This window comes from Mchenga conophoros, linkage group LG13 (assembly GCF_057382185.1).
Source record: "Mchenga conophoros isolate Kocher_MC1m ecotype Shallow Benthic linkage group LG13, M_conophoros_male_GT1.1, whole genome shotgun sequence".
NCBI lineage: Eukaryota > Metazoa > Chordata > Actinopteri > Cichliformes > Cichlidae > Mchenga > Mchenga conophoros.
In genome coordinates this window covers 23,667,895-23,693,347 of record NC_140538.1, presented here as the reverse complement: position 1 = coordinate 23,693,347, position 25,453 = coordinate 23,667,895, and the positions used below count along the sequence as shown (strand labels likewise).

Below are 25,453 nucleotides of genomic sequence, written 5' to 3'. Positions count from 1 at the left end.
TAGCGACACTTAAAAAATAATAGCGCAAGTAGCTGTGAATGTAACCAATTATACTGATTATACTTTTTTACATTTACACTCACTTAGCTTGATTTGTAACTCAGTTTCAGTGTACCTTTCATTCAACATTGCTGAGAGATTTTCAGTTAATACTTTGTTAGGAATACTTGCTAGTATGTAGTAGGGCTGCACGATTAATCGTTAGAAAATCGCGATCTTGATTCATACTTATGTGCGATCTCATTTCCAAATGACAACGATTTAAAAAAAAAAAAAAAGAAAAAAAAAGACAACGACGATTGTACCGCATTTTGATCCGGGACGTAATCTGCATGAAAACAAGCCTCACTCTTCCTGCTCAACAAATGACAAGGGCGGAGCCTTATACCACGTGATACAGAAGCCGTGGTGTGATGCTAAAATTAGCAGAAAAAAAACAATGGAGAGCACGTCAGGGATGACGAGAAAGTGACAGGAGAAAATCTGTCCCGGACAACCACCCAAACATCAATAACGGGAACCTTATACAGCGCTTCCCTATACACGTCGAACTCCCGCAGGCACAAAGAAATTACGGAGGCTATCACTTATCACCTGACCAAAGATATGGCTCCCATCAACACTGTGCAAAACGAGGGATTTAGGAAAATGATCAACACCCTAGACAAACGCTACACAGTGCCGTCCCGCAACTATTTTTCTATTGTTGCACTACCTGCTCTATACATGCAGTGTCGAGCAACGGTGGAGACGGAATTTCAAGCAGTACAACATTTTGCGGCAACAACAAAACGTGAGACATTTGTTGTTTTTATGTTCAGTCTCAACTGTTACGAAGTTGATGTGCAGTTAATAAGTGCAATAAATATTTATACTGGAAAAGAAAATCGTGAGAGAATCGTGATCTCAATTCTAAGCCAAAAAATCGTGATTCTCATTTTATGCAAAATCGTGCAGCCCTAGTATGTAGATAAGTTTACCCATAGAGCTGTAAACTGTACAGTTTTAGTCGAGAAGAAAAGTTTTCCAGTCTGTTAATCTGATGTTGAATTGTACCTGTTGATCAGTGTTTTATCATCAAGGGTCTGTCCATATGCTTTATTAGAAAAAGGGTGTCTGATAAAGACTTGTTTAATTTTTTTTAAATATAAAAAAAAAAAAAAAAACTAAATTCAGAAGCACTGAAATTCTCGAAGTAGATTAAACTGCTGCTGATCGCACAGGAAGCGTGAATATGGTGAATGCCCTAAATGTGGGGGAGTGAGTGCGTAAACAAAAAGTATTAAGATTGCAATTTTTTTTTCTAGTTCAGAGCTGCCATGGCATTGCCAGGGCAACTCCTGCTGAAGCACCAGTCACTGGAATTGTGGCGACTCTGGTTTGGACAAAGAGGTGATTCACAGCAGGATTATTGTACGTGTGAGCTAGGCTGGGAGGGTGCTTAATTCTTTCCTGCGTGCCTCTTGCATGTTCCTTTGTTTGGCCTGTGAGCACCACAGTACAGTATAATGGGTGTAAAACTATTGTTTATAATATTTCAGAGATGCTACAGTCATTAAAGCATTGTAATTCTCTTGGATAAATATAATAGATTTTAGATTTAGATGTGCCAGTAATCTTAATAGACTGAGACATTTGTGTTTTATGTCATCCTATACAGCCTAAAATAAAATAAACCTAAACTAAATCAAACCACATTCAAACTAGCATGTGTGTCATTTTACATGTATTGATTCACAGTACTCTGGGAAATGGCAACAGTTTCTTTATTTATTAATTTTTTATGTCTCACAAATACAAAGTGTGTGAGTTTCTGTGATGGTGTGAAGTGGAAAAAAGAAAGAGACTCTGAGATCTGAACAGCAAGCAGCTTCCTGTCGTTTCAATTTTAAATCTGATCTGGGTTCACATCATCAGAGTTCGGCTAATTAACAGTGGTTTTTAATATTCTGATACTGTATTTCAATGAGAACAGCTCTACATAAGTCATGTTTTAAATATATAAAAGTATGTAAGTAAATTAGAAAGTATTCACAATATCTTTGCCAGGTTAATCAGTATTACTGTTTCATAGTTTGAATTTGTTGTGGATTTGAAGTCTTAAAGTGTCGCCCACACGCACGCACAGGTGTTTTCACTTAAAGTGCCTAATTAGAGCTCTTCTTCTTAGAGGACAGTGTGAGCATCTATAAACTGTTTGATTGACAATACGCTCTATTATATTTTTCAAATGGTATGAATTGTCTTAAATTCTTTTTGGATGGGACCTAAATGATTTTTAGTCGCATCACTGTGAGATTTTCATCAGACAGTATCTGCTCTTCTGTTCGCTCAACCACACAGTGTAGCTGCATTGTTCAGGCCATGCCTTAAAAAACAACCTGTTATTTTTATATGTGTTTAGAATGGTTACTGGTAACAGTAGGCTGTTACGTTAGCTAAGTTAACAGTTGCAGGTCAACCCTAAAAGGGAATAAAAACGTATTCAAATGACAAAAGCCCCAATGCGTTGACCTAAAGGTGGCGATGATGAGGAGAAGGCCTTGTTAGCTACAGGAAAGACAAGAGACAAATCATGTGACTCTTGGAAATGAAGGGGCGATCGTGGCTCAAGAGTTGGGCGTTCGCCTTGTAATCGGAAGGTTGCCGGTTCGAGCCCCGGCTTGGACAGTCTTGGTCGTTGTGTCCTTGGGCAAGACACTTCACCCGTTGCCTACTGGTGGTGGTCAGAGGGCCCGGTGGCGCCAGTGTCCGGCAGCCTCGCCTCTGTCAGTGCGCCCCAGGGTGGCTGTGGCTACAATGTAGCTTGCCATCACCAGTGTGTGAATGTGTGCGTGAATGGGTGGATGACTGGATATGTAAAGCGCTTTGGGGTCCTTAGGGACTAGAAAAGTGCTATATAAATACAGGCCATTTACCATTTTATTTACCATTTACCATGAAGTCATGTCAGGAAAGTGTCCTGTATGTCAATGATTGTTCAGGAGAATGCTCCTTTAGTTAAATTTACATTTTTAATGCTACTTTAACTCGTATATCTTTTTTAATTAGATTACACATAATAAGATAATGCAATATATTGCATCGTCAATTATAAGTTAATCACATATATATATTCGACTGCAAGTTGAATCAGCTCAAATAATTGCAAATATCTGTGTGTAGTAGTGTTTCATTTGCAACTTTTTTTTGTCACCGTCTTTATTTCTTTTGTTGCAATTTGTGGCTAGTTAAATGTTCAAAGACAGTGAGACAAAGAGCTGAAAGACTTTAAAAAGCATTGTTATTTGTCAATTTATTTTATTTTATTTTTTAATTTCTCTGTTGTCTTGGCACAAAAGGGAATTACATAACAAAAACACTGGTATCATCTTTTGGCCAAATTGTTTTTTAAACATTAATATCAGCCCAGAATTTCACAGTTGGTGATTTTTTATTTTTTTTATTTTTTTTGAAAAAGTCTTTTTTTGGTGCAGAAATAATCTGTCATGCGATGTGTCTTGTTGTATTTTGAATTTGTGTGACTGAATTTGTGGTCAAGAAGAATAAATGACACGGAGTCATTGGTGCACCCTTGGTAGATGAATAATATCTTATTAAACTAAATACTAGATAACCTTTTATTGTCTGGCAGTATTTGGGCATTATTTTTTTTAAACAAATAAATCATTCATGGCTTTGTGAGAGCAAGATTAACCATGCTTCTGCTGTTATAGGCTACCTTACGCTCTCCATGTTGGAAGTGGAAAGGAAACTTCCTGGGTCCTCTTCCTCTTTTTCATCTGCTGCAGTGTCTGCACTGATGAATTAAATGTACCTACACAGGTCTGCTGTTCAGTCTGTGCTGCACAGTATGCAGTGTGGTTGGTATAGTGCTACACTGACCCACCTTTCCGTATCTCTGGGTTGCTTTTCCATGAGAAGAATCAATGGTAGAGAGCACGATTTTGCATAAAATGAGAATCACGATTTTTTGGCTTAGAATTGAGATCACGATTCTCTCACGATTTTCTTTTCCAGTATAAATATTTATTGCACTTATTAACTGCACATCAACTTCGTAACAGTTGAGACTGAACATAAAAACAATAAATAAACATAAAAACAACAAATGTCTCACGTTTTGTTGTTGCCGCAAAATGTTGTACTGCTTGAAATTCCGTCTCCACCGTTGCTCGACACTGCATGTATAGAGCAGGTAGTGCAACAATAGAAAAATAGTTGTGGGACGGCACTGTGTAGCGTTTGTCTAGGGTGTTGATCATTTTCCTAAATCCCTCGTTTTGCACAGTGTTGATGGGAGCCATATCTTTGGTCAGGTGATAAGTGATAGCCTCCGTAATTTCTTTGTGCCTGCGGGAGTTCGACGTGTATAGGGAAGCGCTGTATAAGGTTCCCGTTATTGATGTTTGGGTGGTTGACCGGGACGGATTTTCTCCTGTCACTTTCTCGTCATCCCTGACGTGCTCTCCGTTGTTTTTTCCCCTGCTAATTTTAGCATCACGCGGCACAGCTTCTGTATCACGTGGTATAAGGCTCCGCCCATGTCATTTGTTGAGCAGGAAGAGTGAGGCTTGTTTTCATGCAGATTACGTCCCGGATCAAAATGCGGTACAGTCGTCGTTGTCTTTTTTTTTCTTTTTCTTTTTCTTTTTTTAAATCATTGTCATTTGGAAATGAGATCGCACATAAGTGTGAATCGAGATTGCGATTTTCTAACGATTAATCGTGCAGCCCTAGTAGAGAGTGATATACAGAAGACTGCGTGTGTCCAGAGTCTGTGGGCTTTTAAGAAATCCATGGAGACTTACCAGTGTCCCTATAAAGTGAGGCCCTATGTATGCATTACCTCCCACCATACCATCAGCACTGGAGCTTTAACCTTTTGATAGCTGCCAGGATTTTTATTTTATTTTATTTTTACTGAGTTGTAGAACGAAAATGCTATAGTCACTAAGGCTGTCTAAGAAATGCGCCATAAGCAGCAGCTTATTTTCAACCATGGAGCCGGCTGTTAAATTTTTCATGACCCGAGTCTTTATTGAGTAGAAACTGATCTCATTCTGCCGCTGTCAGTGTCACTCCAGACTGCTTTATTTTTGGTTAAAGCGGCGATGATTTCAAAGCTCTGTCTTAATGTACCGATATCTTTTGTTTTCCGACCAGAACAGCTTAAACGTCGAATAGGTTTTTGGATGATCAGTAATCAGTGAAGCACTCGTACTCTATCCGAGACAGAAGTACTTTATGACCAATAACAGTGGTGCACCTTCACCTCTGGTATTTCTTTTAGATGGCTCATTGTGGAGGGAAAAAAAGCTTTTAAGGCATGATTACACATAAGGCTATTATCCTGGGTGTGCATGTTTGACTGATAGCCAAGTAGAGCATACTAATAATTACAACTTGGACATCATTATTTTCCCTCTCGAAGCCAGAGTGCAGCTTTTGGAGGAGTTGGTGCGTATTTCTATGAAAGGTAGCCGCAGGTGCGTTTTGTCACCCCATGCCAACTCACATTTGTATGTGTTTAATCAAGCACATGTGCCTGGAGAGTATTTTCCACATCAGTAGCGCTAGGTAAATAGCCAGAGAGCTGGTCTTGATTGTAGTGCTGCTGCTATCATCATGCTGACTTTCTGCATGTAGTGGCTGAAGTGGCGCTTAAGGCTTATCATAAATACTGTTCAGTCCTTTTTTTTGTCTTTTTTTTTATGACAGAATCTTGGGAAAAAGCCGTTCTCATTAGGTGCATGATGTTGTTATGAGTTGACGAGAGGATGTTTCACATCCCAAAGGCATAGGAATTCCACTTCTTTGAGTTTAGTCATCTTGACTGGTTGATCTTCTGAGTGGGGGAAACAACACAAGATCATTCAGCACTGGCAGAAGCAATGAAAATAAAATAAATAGAAGTAGTCAGTGTTTTTTCTCCAGACAGCTGTAGGCCAAATAGCAATCTAATCCGAGGAATGGAGTTTTCTTTTCATAGTTGTGGTTCAGTGCAGGGCGGCAGGGCATTATCGGTGGAAACAACAAACTCTCCTCTGTTTGTGTTGGAATGTGAGCATGACAAATGTAATTCAGGCCTCAGTAGTGTGTTGTTAGCCCTGTCTGGTTAGGTTGTGCATATTTGGCTAGCGCAGCTGTTGAGATAACCCAAACTGCCCTTTCTGAGTCCCCTAGTATGACTTCTCCTTTTAAAAAAAAGAAAAAAGAAAGGAAATGGGTTAGTGCGTAGAGGACAAAAGGAGACCTGTAATAGTATGAAAGAGGAGGCTGAACACTGGTCTGAAGACTGTAGTGGTACAGCTTTGTGGCACAGCCGTGACTGACAAGAGAGTTGGTGAGACAGTGGAAATGGCTGCTGCGTCATGTAAACCCATAGTTGGCTAGGGCCGCTGGTGCTCAGGCCAGACTGCTACAGACTTATGAGGTGTTTATCGGAGAGGTAGAGAGGCTGGAGGGCGCTGGACTCTGCCCCCGAATCCCATCTGTCAGAATCCCAGAGAGTGTGGAGACGAGGCCGCCTGTTCTGGTTTGACTAGAAAAGCTTACCAGCATTTCACATAAAAGATGCAAATTTGCTAAGCTGCAAGCTTCAGTTATTTTTGTAAAGTTTCCAGGAGAGTGATTATTTCTGATGATTATTTGAAATATCACCTTCTGTTGTTACATATTAGCATAATATTTATATACGGTATACAAGGGATGGCAGACTCGCTTTAGCTAATAGGCCACATATGGCTAAAATGAGCTGCAAGAGTGAAATGATTGTATAATAACCTGTCTTTCTTTTCAAGTAAAGATATAAACATTCAGAATTAGAATAATTAGAATAAGTGCGGTTTCAACAACACGTCTTATTAGGACCGATTTATCGGCAGACCGATATTATCAGCTTTATTATTTAGCTATTTGTTGATCGTTCTGCATTTATAGCGGTTGGTAAATCTTTTTTTTTTTAAAGAGACTGAAGAAACACTCTACGATGTTACAAGTACTGATGTTGCATAGCTTGTCCACTAGAGGGCAGCCTGCAGATTTCCTGTAGGCAGCACATGGGGTTTGAACGCCACAGACACAACAATCAAGAGTATAAACGGGGAAATCTGTTTAATGTTTTGTGTTTCTGAAAGGAAAAATAAATAAATATAATCCACTTGGAATATCAGATTTTTAAATCTCCAAATATCGGTATTGGATTTAAAAAAAAAAAATCATATCTGTCAGGCTGAAATCAAGAAATAATTTGTAATGCGAGCCTGTGTAGTAAAGTTAAGATATTAAAGCTATGACTGTAAATTTTACACTACAAGTGGGCCAGATTAGACCCTGTGGCAGGCCCACACTGGCCTGCGGGCTGCATGTTTGACACCGCTCACATATACTGTTTCTACCCCCTCATGGTAATTTGGGTTAGAGAATTCTGGAGGGATTTTGGGGGCCATATATCCAACCATTTGTAAATAATCAACCATTGTGAAAATAATCTTTTCAGTGTTTAACTCAGTTTGAGTGGTTTGAAGACAAAGTTAGGCAGGCATGGTTGAGATGCTTTGGAAATGTGCAGAGGAGGATAGTGGATATTTTGGACAAAAGATGTGGAAGATGGAGCTCCCAGGCACAAGAAAAATACGTAGTAGATGTAGTGAATGAGGACATGCAGAGGGTTAGTGTGGGATGGGGGCAGATGATCCGCTGTGACGACCCCTAAAGGCTGCAGCCGAAAGAAGAAGAAGGAGGATTTTAACTCTACGGGACAAACTAATTAACACCATGTCCTGAAGACAGCTCTACAGGCAATTCTAATGCAGGCCTACATCTAATAGCAATAAAAACCCATTAAAGTGCAGGCAGTTACATGTTTGACCACTAATTACTGATAGTTAGAGCAGTATGAGTGTTTTCTGTGTTTATAATGTCTTCACTGTTCTGCCTAGTTTGTGTGATATGGTAGCAGGAAGTTGTCAGTCTGTCACTTGTTTTTGCTTAAACAAATCACACACGTTTCAAAGGCGAGATGCAGCCAACAGCACAAGGCGCCGTGCACCTGCAGAACGTTGAAGTAGCAGCTGCTTCTCCCAGAGCCGCTGTGCTCGCTTCTTCTGTGCACTCCATCAATGCGGAAGTCCTCTGAGTTTAGTTTTTTTCCCCCATTTCCATGTCACTCCATGGAAGCAGGTCATTTTAGGCATTTCTGAGCTCGATAGGTTACAATAAGCTAAGGTTCTAATTAGGATTGAGATTTGTAAAGCTCACAAATTACCAAGCATCCTGACAGGATTAGGACTTTGGAGCATATCAGGCCTGAAAAAGTGGTTCGGTCATGACACAAGTATGTGCCATGGTGGACTGCATGCAGCTGGCGTTAGCAATTAGTTCCTCTTCACTGCTTCAAGTACAGCTAACCGCTGGTGTAGTTTTTAGCTGGAATGACAACCTGTGCACTCTTTGCTCTCCTCGTGGGAACAATGAACAACTGTTATGAACAGCCCCCACAAATTATGTGGTTTGAATCTCTTAAAGCGTAGAAAATGAAAATGTCGCAATAAAAGGAAAAAAAAAAAGGAGAGGTGTGCATCTCACCAAGTCTTACAAGTTATCATCTTGTCGTGTGAAATTGAACAGGTACAATTTGCAAGGGAAAATGGTTTTATATGGTAATGAGTAATGAGCAGAACCAACTTCCTGCTGTGAATAACTTCATTTGAAATTGATTGTTCTTGTTACTTTTTGAGCATCTCCATTCCATCTGGCGCTCATTCACTGATTTCATTCAGACAAGATGAGAGGTCTTCTTCTTTTTCAGTGTACTGCAGAAGTGCTACATGTGTTTGAGCTGCTTTCCTTGCTTTCAGGAGTAGCAGGAAGTGTGGCCCACTTTGGTTCTTATTCTAGAAAGATGTCTAAATATACCGCTGTTAGGCTGGGCTTTTTTCCTCCAGTCTAACTGAAACAACCATAGTAAATTCATCTTCACACTGTATGAAGCACAAACATCATGTGCCCCCATCTATAGACAGAAGGTCTGCTTTCTCTGTGTACTCTACCCTCTGCAAATCTGTTCTTGGAGGAAGCTGGGGAGGGGGGTGTTGAACCATTGATGACACAAGATGGTGCTGTGTGTTTCGGATAGCTTCTTCTTTGTAGGCATCAAAGCTGTAGTGAAGTGGCCTTTTTGTTTGCTCCCTCAGAGGCTTGTTTTCCAAAACCCAGAGCAGATGGTATGTGTATTCCATGGATGAATCACTGAGCCGGGTGGGTTTTTTGCGTCGTTGCCCTGGACTCTGTTATGCCTGTATGTGTGCGTCCTCCTGCTTTAGCTTTGTGAATACACCTGTGTCATTAAGTTGTATTGTATTAAAAAGGGTTTGAACTCTGTGTCATTTTTTTATTTCTTCAGACTCTGGAGGAGCCCCCCTACCTGACAGTAGGGACGGATGTGAGCGCCAAGTACCGAGGGGCTTTCTGTGAAGCCAAGATTAAGACTGCCAAGAGGCTAGTCAAGGCCAAGGTAAGTCATATTTCAAAGTGCTTATGATCCAACATTAATATTTAATTATCTGTCTGTGTTGTGTATGAAGTGGATAGCAGCCGGGCCGGGGGGGTGCTCTTGTCTTTGTGTGAAGCGGCTACAATCAACATCACACAGCACTGCTTTATTGTGCATCCAGAGCTGTTGGTTTGGACACAGACACATTATCCAAAACGTTCCTTCAGAGCCCGGGTTAGCCTGGGATAATTGGATAAAGATCCTTCTATTAGATAATAGAGTCTGCCACAGTCAAACCAGGATTAGTTTCCAGTGTTGCCAGAAATCCAGCTGTGCTGCTCACACGCTGGAGGCCCGTCACCTGGTTTACGCCGTCAGTCAGAGGCCGATCAGGAGCCCAGCTGCGGCAGATGCGAGATCACCCGGTACCCGTTGCATCCTCGAGCGCACCTCTCACCCGGAGCTTCTCTGCTTTGTCACGGCCTCGAGAGCGATTGCCGCCTCCCCATTGGTTTTCAGCCCTCCTGATGAAGGTTTTGCATGATACACGTAATACGGTATCTCATTTCCCAGTGGGGCTGGAGCATCTGGATAATACAATAGAGACAGATCGCTTGTCTCTCATTCTGCTGGAGTGTGTGGGAGGAACAAAGACTGGATGCTGGCTTTTTCACTGTGTCAGTGCACTGTAGTTCCCCCTGTAGAGACAAAAGAGCAGAGATGCTCTGCTATTCCAGCACACCAGCTGAACTCATCAAATAACGTCCTCTTTTTGTCTCATAGACGGGGGACAAACACCATGACAAAGTAGACCACGCAATGTTCTTAGTTTAAATGATGCCGGCTGAAATGAATCTAATAGGACAGTCTCAGCTCATAAATTAATTACCATACTAATTAGATGAGAGTAGGGTTTGTTGTTTTTTCCCGGGTAGCTGCGATGTGAATGTGGAGCTCGGTTACACAAATGTTGAAACATGGCAATTATTCCGTGGTCGTTGTGAGTCTGAATATTCCGCTGTAATGAATTTCTTCGTAGCTCTTTGGTTCATTAATCTCTGTCTGCTTGTTTATCAAAGTCGATGTTTGCAGCGTACAGCGCCGGTGTCTTTTGAGTGATTTTTAAGGCTTAGTGGAGGAAAAAAACAAACACGTGGTTAAGATTGAGCTGCGCTAGAGAACACGTAAGACACCGATTAACACCATGTTAGTATCAATCACTGCAGTTAGGACTAATGCTGAGTATTTATATATAAGTCTTTGTAGTATTTTTATATGCATGCAAACAAAAGAGTGTCTCAGATGAAGCAATTGTGAAATCTCGTTGTGAGGTTCTTCTGACTCATTTAAAGAGTAAATGGATGAAGCTGCACGTACTAACAGCTTTGAAGTACTCGTGGAGAACAGATGAACACCAGCTCCTTCTCTTAAACACATTTCCCGGTTCTTTGAGCACTTGCAGACCACACTGAGAGAAAGCCCACTCCTCTTTAGGATGGTGCTGTTTCAGAAATGTCACGCTCAAACAAGTGCTGACTAACTCAGTCGTGTGAATGCCACTCATGATGTAACCTAACCTTCCTAAAACTGATTAAAATTCCACTTCTGTGCATTTGAGGTGCCTCACAAAGTCTGCAGTTTTATCCTTGTGGTTATGTCGCTTTAGCAAAAAAGGCACCAGAAAGCTTCACCATTGCTCTTTTATCTATTTATCCACCCCCCCCCATTTTAAATGACACTATTTCTAGGCTTCAGATTAGGTTACTGTAGATTAAATATTTATGTGGGTTTTCCTTATTTAAACAGCCAGGTGTTTGACTTTTGGAGGTAAATATTGATGTCATTGTCCTGTTAATCTGTGCTCCTGCTGTGTGGCACGAAGCGATACTTCGAGGCAGTTGTAATGGAGGGAAAGTCGATTAAATAGATGCGAACATGTGAGGTGAAGAAAAGCAGATTTATAAAGGCACAAATGGTGAAGGTGTGTACTCCCGAAACATATCTTTTTCAGCATAAATAATAAATGTTGAAAAAAACAACATATAAAAATCAGAACAGTGGAGGGCTTTATTACTGTGTCAAATCCTTTTAGCTGTTTATGGCCACAGAATCCACCTTTGCTTGAATAAAGCAGTCACTTCTCACAGCTCTCGTTTCCTGCTGAGAGAAAACGGAGCATGAAGGACTACTGGCTCCTCATAAATCTGTTCACAGCATAAAATTGCTGCGCCGAGGCTCTGTTGTATCAGAAATATGGTTTCATATCTTATTCCAATATTTGTTATCAAGCCTAAGTGGCTGTGCCGTGTGTACGGCTCGCAGTTAGGAAGTCGTCAGAGCGCTCTGCCGTTATTGAAGCCAAGGCCTCGGACAGCGGGAGTCACCCTACCTAAAGTCTGGGGGGAGTCGAGCTTCTTGCCATCCCCAGAGAAGAAAGGGATTCCTTTATTCCCCCAGTCGGGAATGTTATTATCTCCATAACTGATGAAATGCTACCCGAGGAAGCTTTTTATTTCCCCCCCTATTTTATTACCTGACAATCTTACAGTATGCATTTCTTTCATTCATTGTCTTGATTGTGCATTCACAGCGAGACCTTGATTGCTGCTTCTGCTGTTGTTATATTTGAAACTGACTCGAGCATTGTCTGAATTTGTTACCCGCAGGCTTGTTTTCTGGGATGAGGTGCTTAACTTTTTTTTTTTTTAGCCCCCGTTCTCTCCTCTGTACAGCACCTTATTCTAAACTGAATCACAGTCAATAAAAGTGATGCCAGTTTTCCATTATAATTATGTTACAATTTTTTTGTGTGCATATGCTCTCAATAAAAGTGATGCCAGTTGTCCAAAAGTGATCCATTTAAAACTATTCATTGTTAAATAGATCACTTTCAAGTATTGATGCTATCACATTAATATCGATCTGATACCAATACTAGTGTTGGTATCGATACTGTTGATATTTGGATCCATCTGCCCACATCTACTAAAAAGATCCTGCACTTCTGGCTGCTTTCAAACTTTTGCACATGCTCTCTGGAAAAGACGTGGCAGTAGATGGCTCTTAAGTGCGTGTGTGCCTGCCTTGTGGCCTTTTCTGTCTCACAGTAATGCCAGGTTGCCATGCAGATACAAGATTACCACAGCGTGATCAGATTATGATCTGCCGTGGCTCACTTAGGGGGTGGACGTTGCAGATGTAGAGAGCGGGGGATGGTCAGATGTTCGGCATCAACTGAGGGTTCAGTCATTGTGTAAAAGTCCTGCAGTATTAGGAGAGACTTGCTGCCTGTGTAAGCAGGATGATTGGTGTGATCCGGTCAGATCTTTAGGTAATTGTTTTGTTTATGCTGTTACTGATTCTACTCTACTGTTGCCTCCCACCTTCCCCAGGTGACCTTTAAAACAGATCTGACCACAGCTGAGGTTCACGATGAAAACATCAAAGGACCTCTAAAGGTAAGGCAGGAAAGATGGAGACCTATTATTATTATTATTATTATTATTATTATTCAGTATTAGTCATGAATCCCTCCTGTCTGAATTTAAGACTCCTTATTTTATTTTATTTATTTATTTTTAGCTTCACTCCTGTTTGTATCTAAGCTACACTTCACCCTCCCTTTGCATAAAAGCGCACGGGGCAGCAAAGCATTAGCTTTGCAATTTAATTTCACTACATTAAGGGTTTATGTAGCAGCAGTATCATCTTCTCATTACTTGAAAATACATCATTTAGATTTATCACCACAATATAATAATAATTAGTGCACTGACTGGCAGAATAACAGCAGTGTATCCGTCCCACAGGTGGGTGCTGTTGTGGAGGTGAAGAATCAGGATGGAGTTTACCAAGAAGCCACAATCAATAAGCTGACCGATGCTAGTATATATACAGTTGGTAAGTCAATAACAAGCTGTCTGCCTTGCCTCCTTCCTCTCACACTCTTCTTTACTCTACCACTACCTCATAAAAAACATGTTTACACTGACAGAAAATCTGCTCTTATATAACTATCATTAGCTTACAGCTTTAAGTGTTTAAGGTGTGTGCTAACTAAAAATAAAGACAAGATGATAGTTTGTTAAATTTCGTTGAAGTTGAATAAACTCCTTGCTATCTAAAACATAACGGGACACCAGAGTAAATTCTCGAGCATCTCACACTTCTGATAATCAGCTGTCTGCTTGACGTTTATTCAGCTGTGTAAAAACTATAACTTTAATCTCAGCCAAACCGATTTACTCAGGAACAAATAAAATACTACAAAAAAAAGCCAAACAATAACATTTTTAAGTTATCTAAGTGACTTATATATATGTTTAACCTGAGTAGCGAAAGACGGCGGTGGGTTTGAAAACTATTTGCCAGGAGTCCGGTGTTCTCACGGGCTCTAGTGAGCCTAGCCCCCGGCTAGCTATCGAGCTAGTGGGTAACAGACGTCTCCGAAAACGTCGGAGTGCTTTTGAAAATATGTGGTGTCTTGATAACCTGAGCAGATATTTGAGGTTTACGCAGCTACATTCTCGCCTGAAAATATGTTGAATGTTTATTTTGTGACCCAGAAAGAATAATAAGAGTAATATTAAAACTAACTAGCTGCCGCCATTGTTGGAAACTGAGCTGGCTTGCGCTATGAATTCTGGGACACAGCTACTTCTTCTTCTTCGGGGTTTAACGGCAGCTGGCATCCTTGTACATGCAGTGCTGCCATCTTCTGTTTCAGTCCGTTATTACACTCTTAAATCCTGCTAGTTATTCCTGCAGCTTTTGTGAGCTTACAAAGCTTCAAACAACGTGTCGACTATTAGATCAGTCGTCGACGATTTTGATAGTCGACGTAATCGTGACTAGTCGACTAATCGTGGCAGCCCTAGTGCATGGAAAGATTAACTGTGCTGATACTTTTGGCTGCTCTCTTATTCACCTCAGCAGGTAGCTCCACATATTTCAGTTGAAAACTATTTATTTATTTTACACCTTATGCCCTCCCTGACTCATCCCCAGTGGGATTTGAGTCTCCTGCTGGGACCAATAGGCCAGTGTGTAAACCACTACTCTAAGGCTACGTTCACACTGCAGGTCTCAATGGTCAAATCCGATTTTTTTTGTCTGCTTGTTCACACTACAAATAAAATGCGACAGCAAACGCGCTCTAGTGTGAATGCTCAAAGTGGCCCGCATGCGCAAAAGAAGACGTCACACACAACGCGCTCTGTACACCCAGAGCAAACGATATTGTTTGACTGATGGGCCTTAATATAAAGACTTCGGACTTTACGTTTCCCAATTTTTGCTTTAAGTTTTGTTATTTACATAACAATGTAGATAACCTAATAATTATCCTTATTGCTGTTTTAGAGGAGCGGTGCTTCAAAGGATAGTTGCAGATTTCTGTCAGAATCTGCAGATTATACAGTACAAATAAAATATACGTGAAAATAAAATGTTCATGTTTCCCCAACGTTGTCTTCCCAACAGTTTCACTAACATCTACACTTATTGGCCAGGAAGCGTTTGCGATGTCTTCTCGGGCGCTGATAATTGGTGTCTGTCTTGTGTCAGTGACGTAAAAGACGGATTTAATGCGACATGACTGTTCAAACAACAGTCGCTTTCTAAAACATCGGATATGTATCGGATTCAGTACCACATACGAAAGTGACCCAGATCGGATTTGAAAATATCGGATTTGTGCCGTTCACACTGTCATACCATGATCGGATATGGGTCGCATAGGGTCAAAAAAATCGGATTTGATGCGCTTTCGCCTGCAGTGTGAACGCAGCCTAAGAAACCACAGGACAAATACTAGGCTGGACCTACTTTTGCTTTCTGAACTGCTTTAATTCAACAAGTTTTTGGAAACATCGCTTAGAGATTTTGGTCCATATTTAAATGATGGCGTCAGCTGCACATCCATGATTCTCCATTTCCCCATGGTTTCATGTTGTTTACACTGGTTGGTGACCCTGTGTGAACTGTAGGCTTAGTTTCCTGTTCTTAGTTGGCAGGAGTGACACCCGGTGTGGTCTTCTGCTGCTGTAGCAAATCTGCTTCAGGGTTTGATGTCCCTTGGTTGCCTTGCTATCAGCTTGAAGCAGTCTGACCATTCTCCTCTGACCTCTGACATCAACAAGACACTTTCCCCCAGAGAACTGTGCCTCCTGGGATCTTTTCTCTTTTTCAGATCGTTCTCTGTAAGCCTTAGAGATGGTTATATGGGAAAATACCAGTCACTTAAATCACCTGCTGTCATGTTATTGCCTGATTACGTACTAGCATTAATGAGCACTTTAACAGATGATGAAGTGGCCAGTAGGTGTATTTGGCTAAATAGCGGAAACCAAAAGTGTCTTATTAGCAATTAGTATATAGTTAGCTAAAACAATGAATAATTTAGAGTATCTATGTATGAATACATGAAGTTTAAACTAATCTTAACACCAGAAAGAACAACCAGAAGAACACTGTGGGCCAAAAAGACGGGAATCACTGTAATATAACACAAGATAGCAAGTGAGAAATGCTGGTGATGCTACATGTAGGGGGATGAAGTGTGATATCAATCATTTGCTCTATAAAAAGTTCAAAATAAATATGACAGGGTGGTGAGAACCTCAAAAACCCCAAGTTTTAGCTTCTAACTGAACAGATTTGGTGTTGGGGTTTGTTTTTGGTTTTTTTTTGTGCCCACAGTTTGTAATTGCGAGTCTGTCAAGAGCACGCAGTTACATTGTTGGATAATCCAGAGTACACAGCATATAGACTTGCTGCAAAGCTTTCCAGTCTCTCGGCAGCTGCTCGTCACTTAAGAGCACCCGTGGGGGTTTTCTGCGCCTTGAAAACACTCATCTCGGCACATTTTCATTCTTTTCATTCGCTGGTGGGGAAAACAAAAACATAACTCACTGTTGAAGTTACCTCAAGTGTTCCCCTCATTGTTGTCTACAAGTACGTTTGAACAATGAACAACCCAGGGTTTGTCTTTGCGATCCAAAAGACTGTTTTAAGAGTCCTTGAGGTCATTATTATTAAATTTAATGTTAGATTTAGTGCTCTTTCACATGTGAGCGCATTTTACAAATGGCTGCTCATTTATGGATAAAATATCAGAGAGATATGAATTAAATTGAGACGCTTCTCCTCACGTCTTTATTTTGCTGTTTACTCAGCTCTGTGTAGCAGAGGGTCCTTGAAGCTCGAGTAAATCTGTGAGCTGAAAGTAACCGTGGCTGCCTGCTGGAGAACGTATGAGCCTTAAAAGACGAGCATCATTTGTTTGCAGTATATCTGAGGCGCGATGGCATTTTGCAACTGAGGCAGGAGTCTGTCTGTGCTTGAGTTTGTTTTTGTGTGGGCGCGGGGGTACCGGTGGGCTCGCAGTCTGATAGTTGGTCTTTTATCTCCGCAGTGTTTGATGACGGCGATGAGAAGACCCTGAGGCGTTCCTCCCTCTGCCTGAAAGGAGCGCGTCACTTTGCGGAGAGCGAGGCAAGTATCTCACTGCCCCTCAGTCCCATAACAGCCTCATCTCTGCTTTCTGGGGAAATGAAGCTCATTTTGTGTATAAATCCATTTATAAGTGTGCGAATAGAGGGTAAACCTTTTTGTCCGGTTGTGTTCTCTCCACCGCAGACACTTGACCGACTCCCTCTCACCAACCCCGAGCACTTCGGCACACCCGTCATCGGCAAGAAGGGGAACCGCGGTCGGCGATCAAACCCGATGTGAGTATCATCCACTGGTCTCTGTGCTCAATCCCGCAGCGCTCATATTTAGCTTCATTTTATCAGAGGCCTGTGATGCCAGTGGGAAGGTATTTTCTGTTCCGATCCTCCGCCATCAGAAACAGACTCGCCCTGCTCTAAGTGTGCTGACAGCAGTTGAAATGAAAGATTTACTCTCATCTCCATCCCCTCATAAAGAGCCCCCGAGGCCTGGAAGGAGAGAGAGCCTGCTCGCCTCCTCCAGCTCCTTAATCATAGCGGGCTCCCTGAGTGTGTGCGCATGCATGCTGGAGAGGCAGAATGAGCGTGGCACAGTCCTGCTGAACGTTATCTCTTTTTTTTTTAATTATTTATTTAATTTTCCCTGCTTTGAGTCTAATGTTGCAGTGAGTGTTTTATGCTCTGATGTCCCTGCTCCTGGGAGACGGCACAGTTTTCATTGAGGGAATAAGAACTGCTGAGGGTCTTCTTCTTTTTTTTTTTTGGTGCTGGGTATATTCGTAGCTCCTCTCTGGTATAAAGAGGACACTTGGCTAGATAATCTTATTCTCTTGCTAATGGGGCCCAGAGAAGTCAATATTACTCTAAGCATTGATGCAATATTGACTCGGAGCGGTCCCAGCTGCACATTAGCACCTCGGACCTTTTGTTTCTTTAGCGTGCACTAATAGTGTTTCAGCTTTTGAACTGCAGGGATTGGCTGCTCTGTAAAGATAGCAGCCACAAGGCCTGCTTTTAAGTTGTTGTTTAAAAAAAGGGGGGTGGGGGGTGTATAGTTGGAAAACATGCTAATTTGCCCTCCTGAGTTAAATGAGAGGAGAAATATGCATTAACATAAACACAGGAAACAGAGGAAATAAGTTTATGTAGCTGTGAGTTTGCCAGACGACAGAGAAGGAGTCACTGACCATGCCAAGAAATAGACGAGCTGTTAATTAATGATATTTTTAGGTTGCTTTAAGGCTTATTTTACTTTGTTTTTTAAGGAGCATAAGGAGAGCTGTTACCCGTGTTGTTTGGTGGTAAGAGTGCCATCAATCGTCTCCTCCAACAAGAAAAAGCGAGTGTATCTCAGAATGTGTTTATTTAAATTGCTGCCTTTAAAAGCAACGACAACTGTAAAGCAATCCCTGCAACATCAGTCTTTACAAGTGGAGAAAACGTTTCTTTTTTTTCCCCTAAATGAATAATAGTCTGTGCCTCATTGAAGAGTTAGTGTTTTCTTTGTGACTTTGATTCACAGCTTAGTTGTTGTTGTTGTTGTAATAGTAGCAGCCTGGCTGATTTACAGCTCTTGAGTGGTGCCAAATGCTGCGTGTGTTTATATGTACATAGAGCTGTGCTCAGAGCCCCGTGAGCCATAAAAAGAGAAAAGCAGGGTCTGTTTGCCTCTCGGTGCTTCCTGCATGATCACTCAGAGACGAGGCTATCTGTCAGGGCTCTGCCCGAGCATCAGGAAGACTGTCAGACGGCACACAGCGAGCCGGCTCCTTTTTACCCACCGATCCTAATGAGTGAGCTCATCAGTAGAGGCAACCTTATGTCTCACTGTGCTACATGATAAGACAATGATGGATTGTTAGGTGGAGACTGGTGGAGGTGTTGTTTTTAATCTGAGGAGCAGTTAAATGATGACTTGGTTATCAGAAATCATCTGCCTCCCCCTTTTTTCCCTTTTTTAAATTGAGACACGCAGTTTTCTGTAACTGAAATATAAATGGAATACGACCATTCACGGCGCCTCTTTATTATATTATATTGCATAACACAGAGAAAAGCAGCAAATACTCAGAATCAGATTCATTACTTAGGAATGTTTGGCATTTTTGCTAAGTGGCTTTTAAAATCAACAGCAGCTCTCACGTGGTATACTTGAATTCGTGTAATGAAGGTAAAATGGTGTAAATGGTGTAATATATGAATGCTCGCTGTGCCGTTCTGTCCATTGAGCAAAGTCTCCCTTCCTCCCACAGTCAAGAGGAGGAGTTGTCCTCATCCTCCAGTGAAGAGGAGGAGAGCGATCAGCGGCAGAATGAAGACCTGTTCGGCAAGGTGGTCTGCGTGGAAGGGGTTCCCACCGGGGACAAAAAGAAGACTACGTGGTATCCTGCTCTGGTGAGCTGATAAGCTTTCCTTCCTTTGCTGCTCTCTGCAGCATCGCTGTGGAGGAACGGGGGCTGCTGCTGCTGCCGGGCTTCCAGTGAAGTCACGGCATTATGCAGTTTCATCAAAATGCCTGCTTATGTAACCTTAGCACTCAGCAGGATTATGTTATTGTGCTAGAATTTGCCTTCCATCAAATGCTGTAATATGCATGTAATAACATTTCATATCCAGACAGACTTCATGTTCCGACTTGAAGGACGAAAAAGAGCTCGAGTCTTATTTTGCAGAAGAAAAAACCCCCGTCTTGTTTTCCATGATGTGTGCGAAATGTCAGACAGACATCAGTTTGATGTCTTCAGTCTTTGCCTATCCATTTCCATCCACCCAGCTGTAACTCTCAGTCACCGTTAGCGCACAATGAAATAGTGACAGGCCTTGTTTGTTTGTGTAAGTGTTACAAGTAGAACTGGGAGAATAGGAGAGGGTGGGGAAAGCTGTCCCTTTTACTGTGTAGTCAGCAGGGGCCCCGCCTCCAGGATTTGTTGTTCTTGGCTTGCTACTGACTGAGCTCCATGCTGCCTCCTTGTGACAGTTGAGAGAAGTGCACTGCACAGTAGCCTGTCATTGTTTACACTGCAACCATATGGCAGAGGGGTGGAGTAGGTACACTGGCAGCTGTCTCGTGCAACAGATGATGCGCGGCTGTGATAGACAGGGGCTCTTTTGGGTGGCCTTGTTATGTAAAAGTTCTAAGACACGAGCGTGCACGTGTGAGCGTATGTGACAGAGCTCGAAATCACACAGCAGGCGTGAGTCATGGACCTGAAGTGAAAGCATCCAATCCCGTGAGCCCGAGTGTACGCAGGTCTGCTGGAAATGCGCTGCTTCCTTTGGGTTAGACCCCGGCAGGAGTAGCAGCCCTCACGTTAGTTCTCCTCCTCAGCTCCAGCTGCTAATGATGCTGGCGGGTGCCCACCCCTCGTCATCTCTCGCTCTTCATCTCTCCTGCTAGTTTGATTTTGTATCATAGGCAGCACATTTTGTAATCAATCAGTGTGCCCTTTTGCTGAAACCGCTTTAGTCATTAAGTCATTCTCTGATACACCCCCACCCCTCCCCTATTCTTCTTCTTTTTATTGCCTCAGCACCACCTCACGTGACCTTTTTCTGACTTTCTCTTGTTTCTGTGCAACAAGGTCATCTCCCCCGACTGCCACGAAGACATGACCGTGAAGAAGGACAACGTCTTTGTGCGCTCGTTCAAGGATGGAAAATTGTGAGTCATTAATAATTCGCCCAAAGCGACATTTACATTCTGTTGTGTTAAGCTGCTTCTGCACTAATCATTATTAGTAGCTTATCCAGCATAATTTATGATGCAATCAATGAAAAGTGAGACAGAGGGAACTTGGGCCGCTTGTCGGCCACAAAACTAAGAGGTAGTAAAGCTGTGGCGTGCAGATGCTTTGCGCTGGCCCTTGATCATTTATATAAGTTGTTCTTGATTCATTTTTGTTTGTAAGTCAATTTGCACACTAACCATTTAATACTAATGTAAAGTACGGCCATTGTGGCTCTGTCAGATAACATTTGTATTTCTTGACTAAGTAATTGTGCGTGTGTTTGGTGAATGAATTCAAATCTCCATTGATTAGAGGAATATAGGCTCATATAGGCCTCAAGCACACAGCCTTCCTCTGCAGCATCGCCTATTGTTATTTTATTTGTCCTGAGGCTGTGAGTTACTGGTGTGGAGAGGTAGTGTAGCTTCCCTGCAGCCTGCCCTCGGCATAGAACCACACAGCCAGATTGTTTTGTCTGTGGTAAAGAAAGAAATAAGTCCTGTCAAGAGCTCAGCTGGCGGTTGTGTTACTGCAGCCTTTCTTCATGTGGGTAGAAACATAGCCCACACTCGGCATAAATTAATCTGGCGCTTGTTCGCCCGCTCCAAAGACTACTTTCCTGTCTGTTTGAATTCCCACAATGACTAAATACACTTGCTTTAAAAGGAATCTTGAGCGAGTCGCCGGCGTGACCTCCTTAATCTGCGGCTGAAGACAAATATGCAGCACAGGAAGTCTTATCACTCGGTTAAAGGTAGAGCTGATGAAAGGGATAAGATAAAGAATGATAAATCGGAGACCAGCTGGAAGTTGTACGGCTGTGAAGTATTTCCTCTCTGACCGAGGGCACCCTGTGAAAAACCTGTGTGGTGTTTTTTTTTGTCTTGTTTGCAAGTGGAATCGCATTGGAGTACTTTTTCTTTCTGAACTGCAGCTATTTGATTTAAGTCGCTGAAAGCGCTACTGTGCATCCAGGTGAGATTGCAAAAAACAGCAAATGAAAGGAGGAGGAAAATCTATATGATTGTTTTCAGTTTGTTTCCGTCTCCAATCGGTTTGCTCTCATATGCATTAAGCAAAATTTCCAACATGTGTATCATTATTGTTACGCATAGCATTTTTAGAGTGTAGTAGCGAGACATAAGAAAACATATTTTAAGCACATTTGATTGCTGAGTGTGCATCCTCTCTGTCGCTGCAGTGCTGTGTGATTTCCTTTAGCCCTTTTACTGCTTTCAAGTGCCTTTCCATTCTTCTGCACACACTTGTCACTGTTTATTATTCCACTTTTTATCTTTTCTGACAACCTCTTCTCAGCTATTATCAGGCTGGTGTGGTTTGTTTTTTGAACAAGGGGTTTACATCCATAGGCCACGTGACCTCTCCCGCACAGCACCCGGGGTCAGTGTGTTCGCTTTCCTCAGGAGAGTTGTATATTGTTACTAATAACCATTGAATATGTCTTTCAAAAAAAAAACAATGGCTTGGAAAACATTTTGAGGGAAAGGAAGGTCAGATCCAGGGGTGAGGCAGGAGTTGTCAGGAAGTGGTCTTACTGTTTCCACTGTTACTACAGTAACCAGATCTGACAAGTCTTTCCTGTTTCCACTTTTTTTCCCCCATTTAGCCAGCTTGCAAACTTGTCTGTGTTTTTTAACCTGCAACGGAAAAAGACAGTGTAATGAGCGTGAGTGGGTTTTAAACCTCAGCTAAACAAACCTGCACGTGGTTTCTCCGAGTTACAGACAGGTGTCCTTGTCAGTGCCGTGTTTGTAGTGATTATCTAAGGAAATGCCAGGAAACCGAGCCGTTCTCTCAGTGTGAGGTTGTTTAGCTTTTATACACTTGTTTCTTTAAAATTTCACTCCATGACAAATCTAGTCATTGGATCTGCTCAGCTGCCTACAGATACCACAGCAAATCGCCTCACATTGCTCACCAGCCAAACCTCTGACTGCTTTCAGCTTACAAGCTTCACTGATCCGTGTGTCTGCCAAATCGCCAGCAGCTGACTGTGCCCAGCCGCTTTAGGGGTGCTGTAAGAAAGTAGTCTGTGACCGCTCAGGTTTTTGGAGGCTTTGATTGGCGCACAGCTGTAAGGTTGTTTTAATGAATAAGACTATACGGTAGAGCTCTGAGCTGTTTAGACTTTGTTGTTTTAAGAAAACTTTTTTTTTTCTACTCCACACTTTCTAATCAGAGTTGCTATATTTTTATTTATTTTTTGCAGTTACATGGTGCTACAGAAGGACGTCCGTGAGTTCGACAGCAGCTGCCCTCCAAAAGCTGACGCGAGCCTCAAACCCGGTGAGTTTGAAGTCGGTGCTACAGAAGTGGTGCGCAGCAGAGCATACCTTTTATCAGCCGTCTGCGAGCAGCTCTGTACGCTGACACACTTGGCAGAAAACACTCGCAGAGTGGAAGAGCAGAGAAGTTTTGTTTATGTTCTGGAGAGAACGCAGCGGTGGAGAGCTCCTGTCACTCTGCAGTCTATTTTTAAAGTCCTCACTAAACTTTTTTTATAAAAGTGCTACATTATTTTTCATTTTATTCAAATTTTTTTCCACCGCTGAGCTCGTACTCTCGTAATTGCACTTAGCAAACAGCTTTGTATTGTCCCCATCTTGATATTCACAGGTGGTTGACTCACAACTGTGATATTTTCCGCGTTACAAAAGCGTAAAACAAGCATCTGCCGAGGTGGTTAGATACTGCTAAAACCCACCTGTGACACTGTGGCTGGATGCTTCAGCTGCTGTGCGTCACTGTGCAAACACTGGCAGGTTTTCATGCTTCCAGAGTTCCTGGTCTTTTTTATACTGTAGCTTTTATGTGGGCGTATTATTGTTATTGTTGTATATAGTGTAGAACACATTTTTAAAGGTATAAGTGTGTCGTTTGAGCATGCAGTGATGCACGCACAGCTCCAAGAAGTGTTTACGAGGTTCGATTAATCCGCTCTTTCAGCGCTGGACGCAGCCCTGGAGTTCCAGAGGCAGCTGGTCGTGCCCAGCATCTGGAAGACAGAAGTGAAGGAGGAAAGTTCCAGCAGCGAAGAGGATGATGACGACGAAGAGGAGGAGCAGGAGGAGGATGCGAGTGGTGAAGAGGAGGAGGTAGAGACAGCAGAGCGCACTTATCCTCTTATCCTACAACCTCCCAGATTTAAAAAAAGAAAAAAAGAGAGATGCCAAACTGTCTTGTTTCCTGTCTGCAGGAGGAGGTGGAGCCGTTCCCCGAGGAGAGGGAGAACTTTCTGCAGCAACTCTACAAGTTCATGGAAGACAGAGGTGAGAGCAGGGCAGGGACCAGTGTGATGTTTGAGGTTTATTTTCATTTGTGAGACAGGTTGTGAATTTTGTCTTCTTTTTTTTTTTTTCCCTATTAAAAAGAAAAATCATAATTTTCTCCAGCAGACAAACATGTTGTGCTGCTTTTCTTACCACATCCACCTATGCCTTCTGCTTCTCCTCTTCAGGGACTCCCATTAACAAGCGGCCGGTTCTGGGCTACAGGAACCTCAACCTGTTCAAGCTCTACAGGCTGGTGCACAAACTGGGAGGTTTTGACAATGTGAGTGCTACTGCCCGCCCCTGAGAGCAGTTTGATGTCGCTCTCGTTTCGTTTGGTGTCGACTCTCTCTGAATTTTGTCTCCCTCGTTGAGCAGATTGAGAGCGGTTCTGTTTGGAAGCAAGTCTATCAGGATTTGGGAATCCCCGTGCTCAACTCAGCTGCTGGCTACAACGTCAAATGTGCTTACCGCAAGTACGTACAGACACTCCACAGCTCGAAAGCTTTCAAAATGCAAAATCCTCCAGTCGACTTGCTTTTCATCTTTGTGTGATTAACTCTGAGCGACGCAGGTGTGTCGGCGTGCGCACGCTTTGGAGCAGTAAGATTAAACTTTGGAAAATCTTATTGGATGTGTTGAATGTCTCATCACGCAGGTACTTATACGGATTTGAGGAATACTGCACCTCCACTGCCATCACATTCAAAATGGACCTCCCTTTGAAGCAGGGGACCAAGGGGGAGGGGAAACCTGAGGGGGAGGCAGGGAAAACGGCTCCTACGTCATCAGTTGCCGAAGAGCCGAAAGCCCAAGTGGACGGAGAACCTTGTAGCACACAGCCCGTTATCTGCAAGGTGCATTATCCCGAGTGCTGTCTGTTATTTTAGATGAATTTCTGCACACCTCCCATGTTTCTCATAATAAAGCGTCATGTCTGTGAAGGTTCTCAGTCTATAACCTTCACAATAATAAAGCGTCCTTCTCTCACAGGACGAGAAACCTGATTCGACCCCGAGTAAAACGGAATCCGAAACATCGAAAAGCGAGGGGAAAGAGGGCGGAAACGATGGCGATGACGAAGAAGAGGACGGTCCACACAAAGCCGACGCCGACGAGGGCTCGTCGACGGCTCGCCTCGGAGCCGACGACATGAAGGAGGAGCACGATGAGGAGCAGGAGAGCAAGGACAACTCTGGGTAGGTTCACTGAAGGGGATGCTCCCTCCTCCACAGTTGCTTAAAAAACAAAACGTATGGTCAGGGCACAAACATGAGCTCCTGCATGGTAAAACTATTCCATGTGAAAGCAAAATAAGAATGCAAAAGGACTCGAGGTATTTGCTTTCCTTGGTGGCAGCACGATGCTAGAACACCATTAGCAGATGAGGAGCAGTGATCCTTCTGACCTTAAAAGTACTAATACGCCGTATACTCTTACCTGCTAACCAGAGAGAGGCACGCTCTCCTCTCTCTCCTCTAACTAAGC

At 42.5% G+C, this 25,453-nt stretch overlaps 1 protein-coding gene across 2 annotated transcripts in view; it reads left to right on the top strand.

The window, feature by feature from the left end:
- The window catches only part of arid4b (AT-rich interaction domain 4B), a 38,929-nt gene that overhangs the window by 5,210 nt on the left and 8,266 nt on the right, over positions 1-25,453 (top strand). For both annotated transcript variants that reach the window (XM_085297328.1, XM_085297329.1), the window contains exons 3-16: positions 9,407-9,517; positions 12,889-12,954; positions 13,306-13,396; positions 16,911-16,990; positions 17,135-17,226; positions 19,200-19,341; positions 20,529-20,608; positions 22,906-22,982; positions 23,643-23,791; positions 23,893-23,965; positions 24,154-24,248; positions 24,344-24,441; positions 24,624-24,822; positions 24,959-25,164. In XM_085297328.1, coding sequence (XP_085153454.1) covers positions 9,407-9,517; positions 12,889-12,954; positions 13,306-13,396; positions 16,911-16,990; positions 17,135-17,226; positions 19,200-19,341; positions 20,529-20,608; positions 22,906-22,982; positions 23,643-23,791; positions 23,893-23,965; positions 24,154-24,248; positions 24,344-24,441; positions 24,624-24,822; positions 24,959-25,164 — 1,559 coding nt within the window. The remainder of the gene's footprint in view (positions 1-9,406; positions 9,518-12,888; positions 12,955-13,305; positions 13,397-16,910; positions 16,991-17,134; positions 17,227-19,199; positions 19,342-20,528; positions 20,609-22,905; positions 22,983-23,642; positions 23,792-23,892; positions 23,966-24,153; positions 24,249-24,343; positions 24,442-24,623; positions 24,823-24,958; positions 25,165-25,453) is intronic.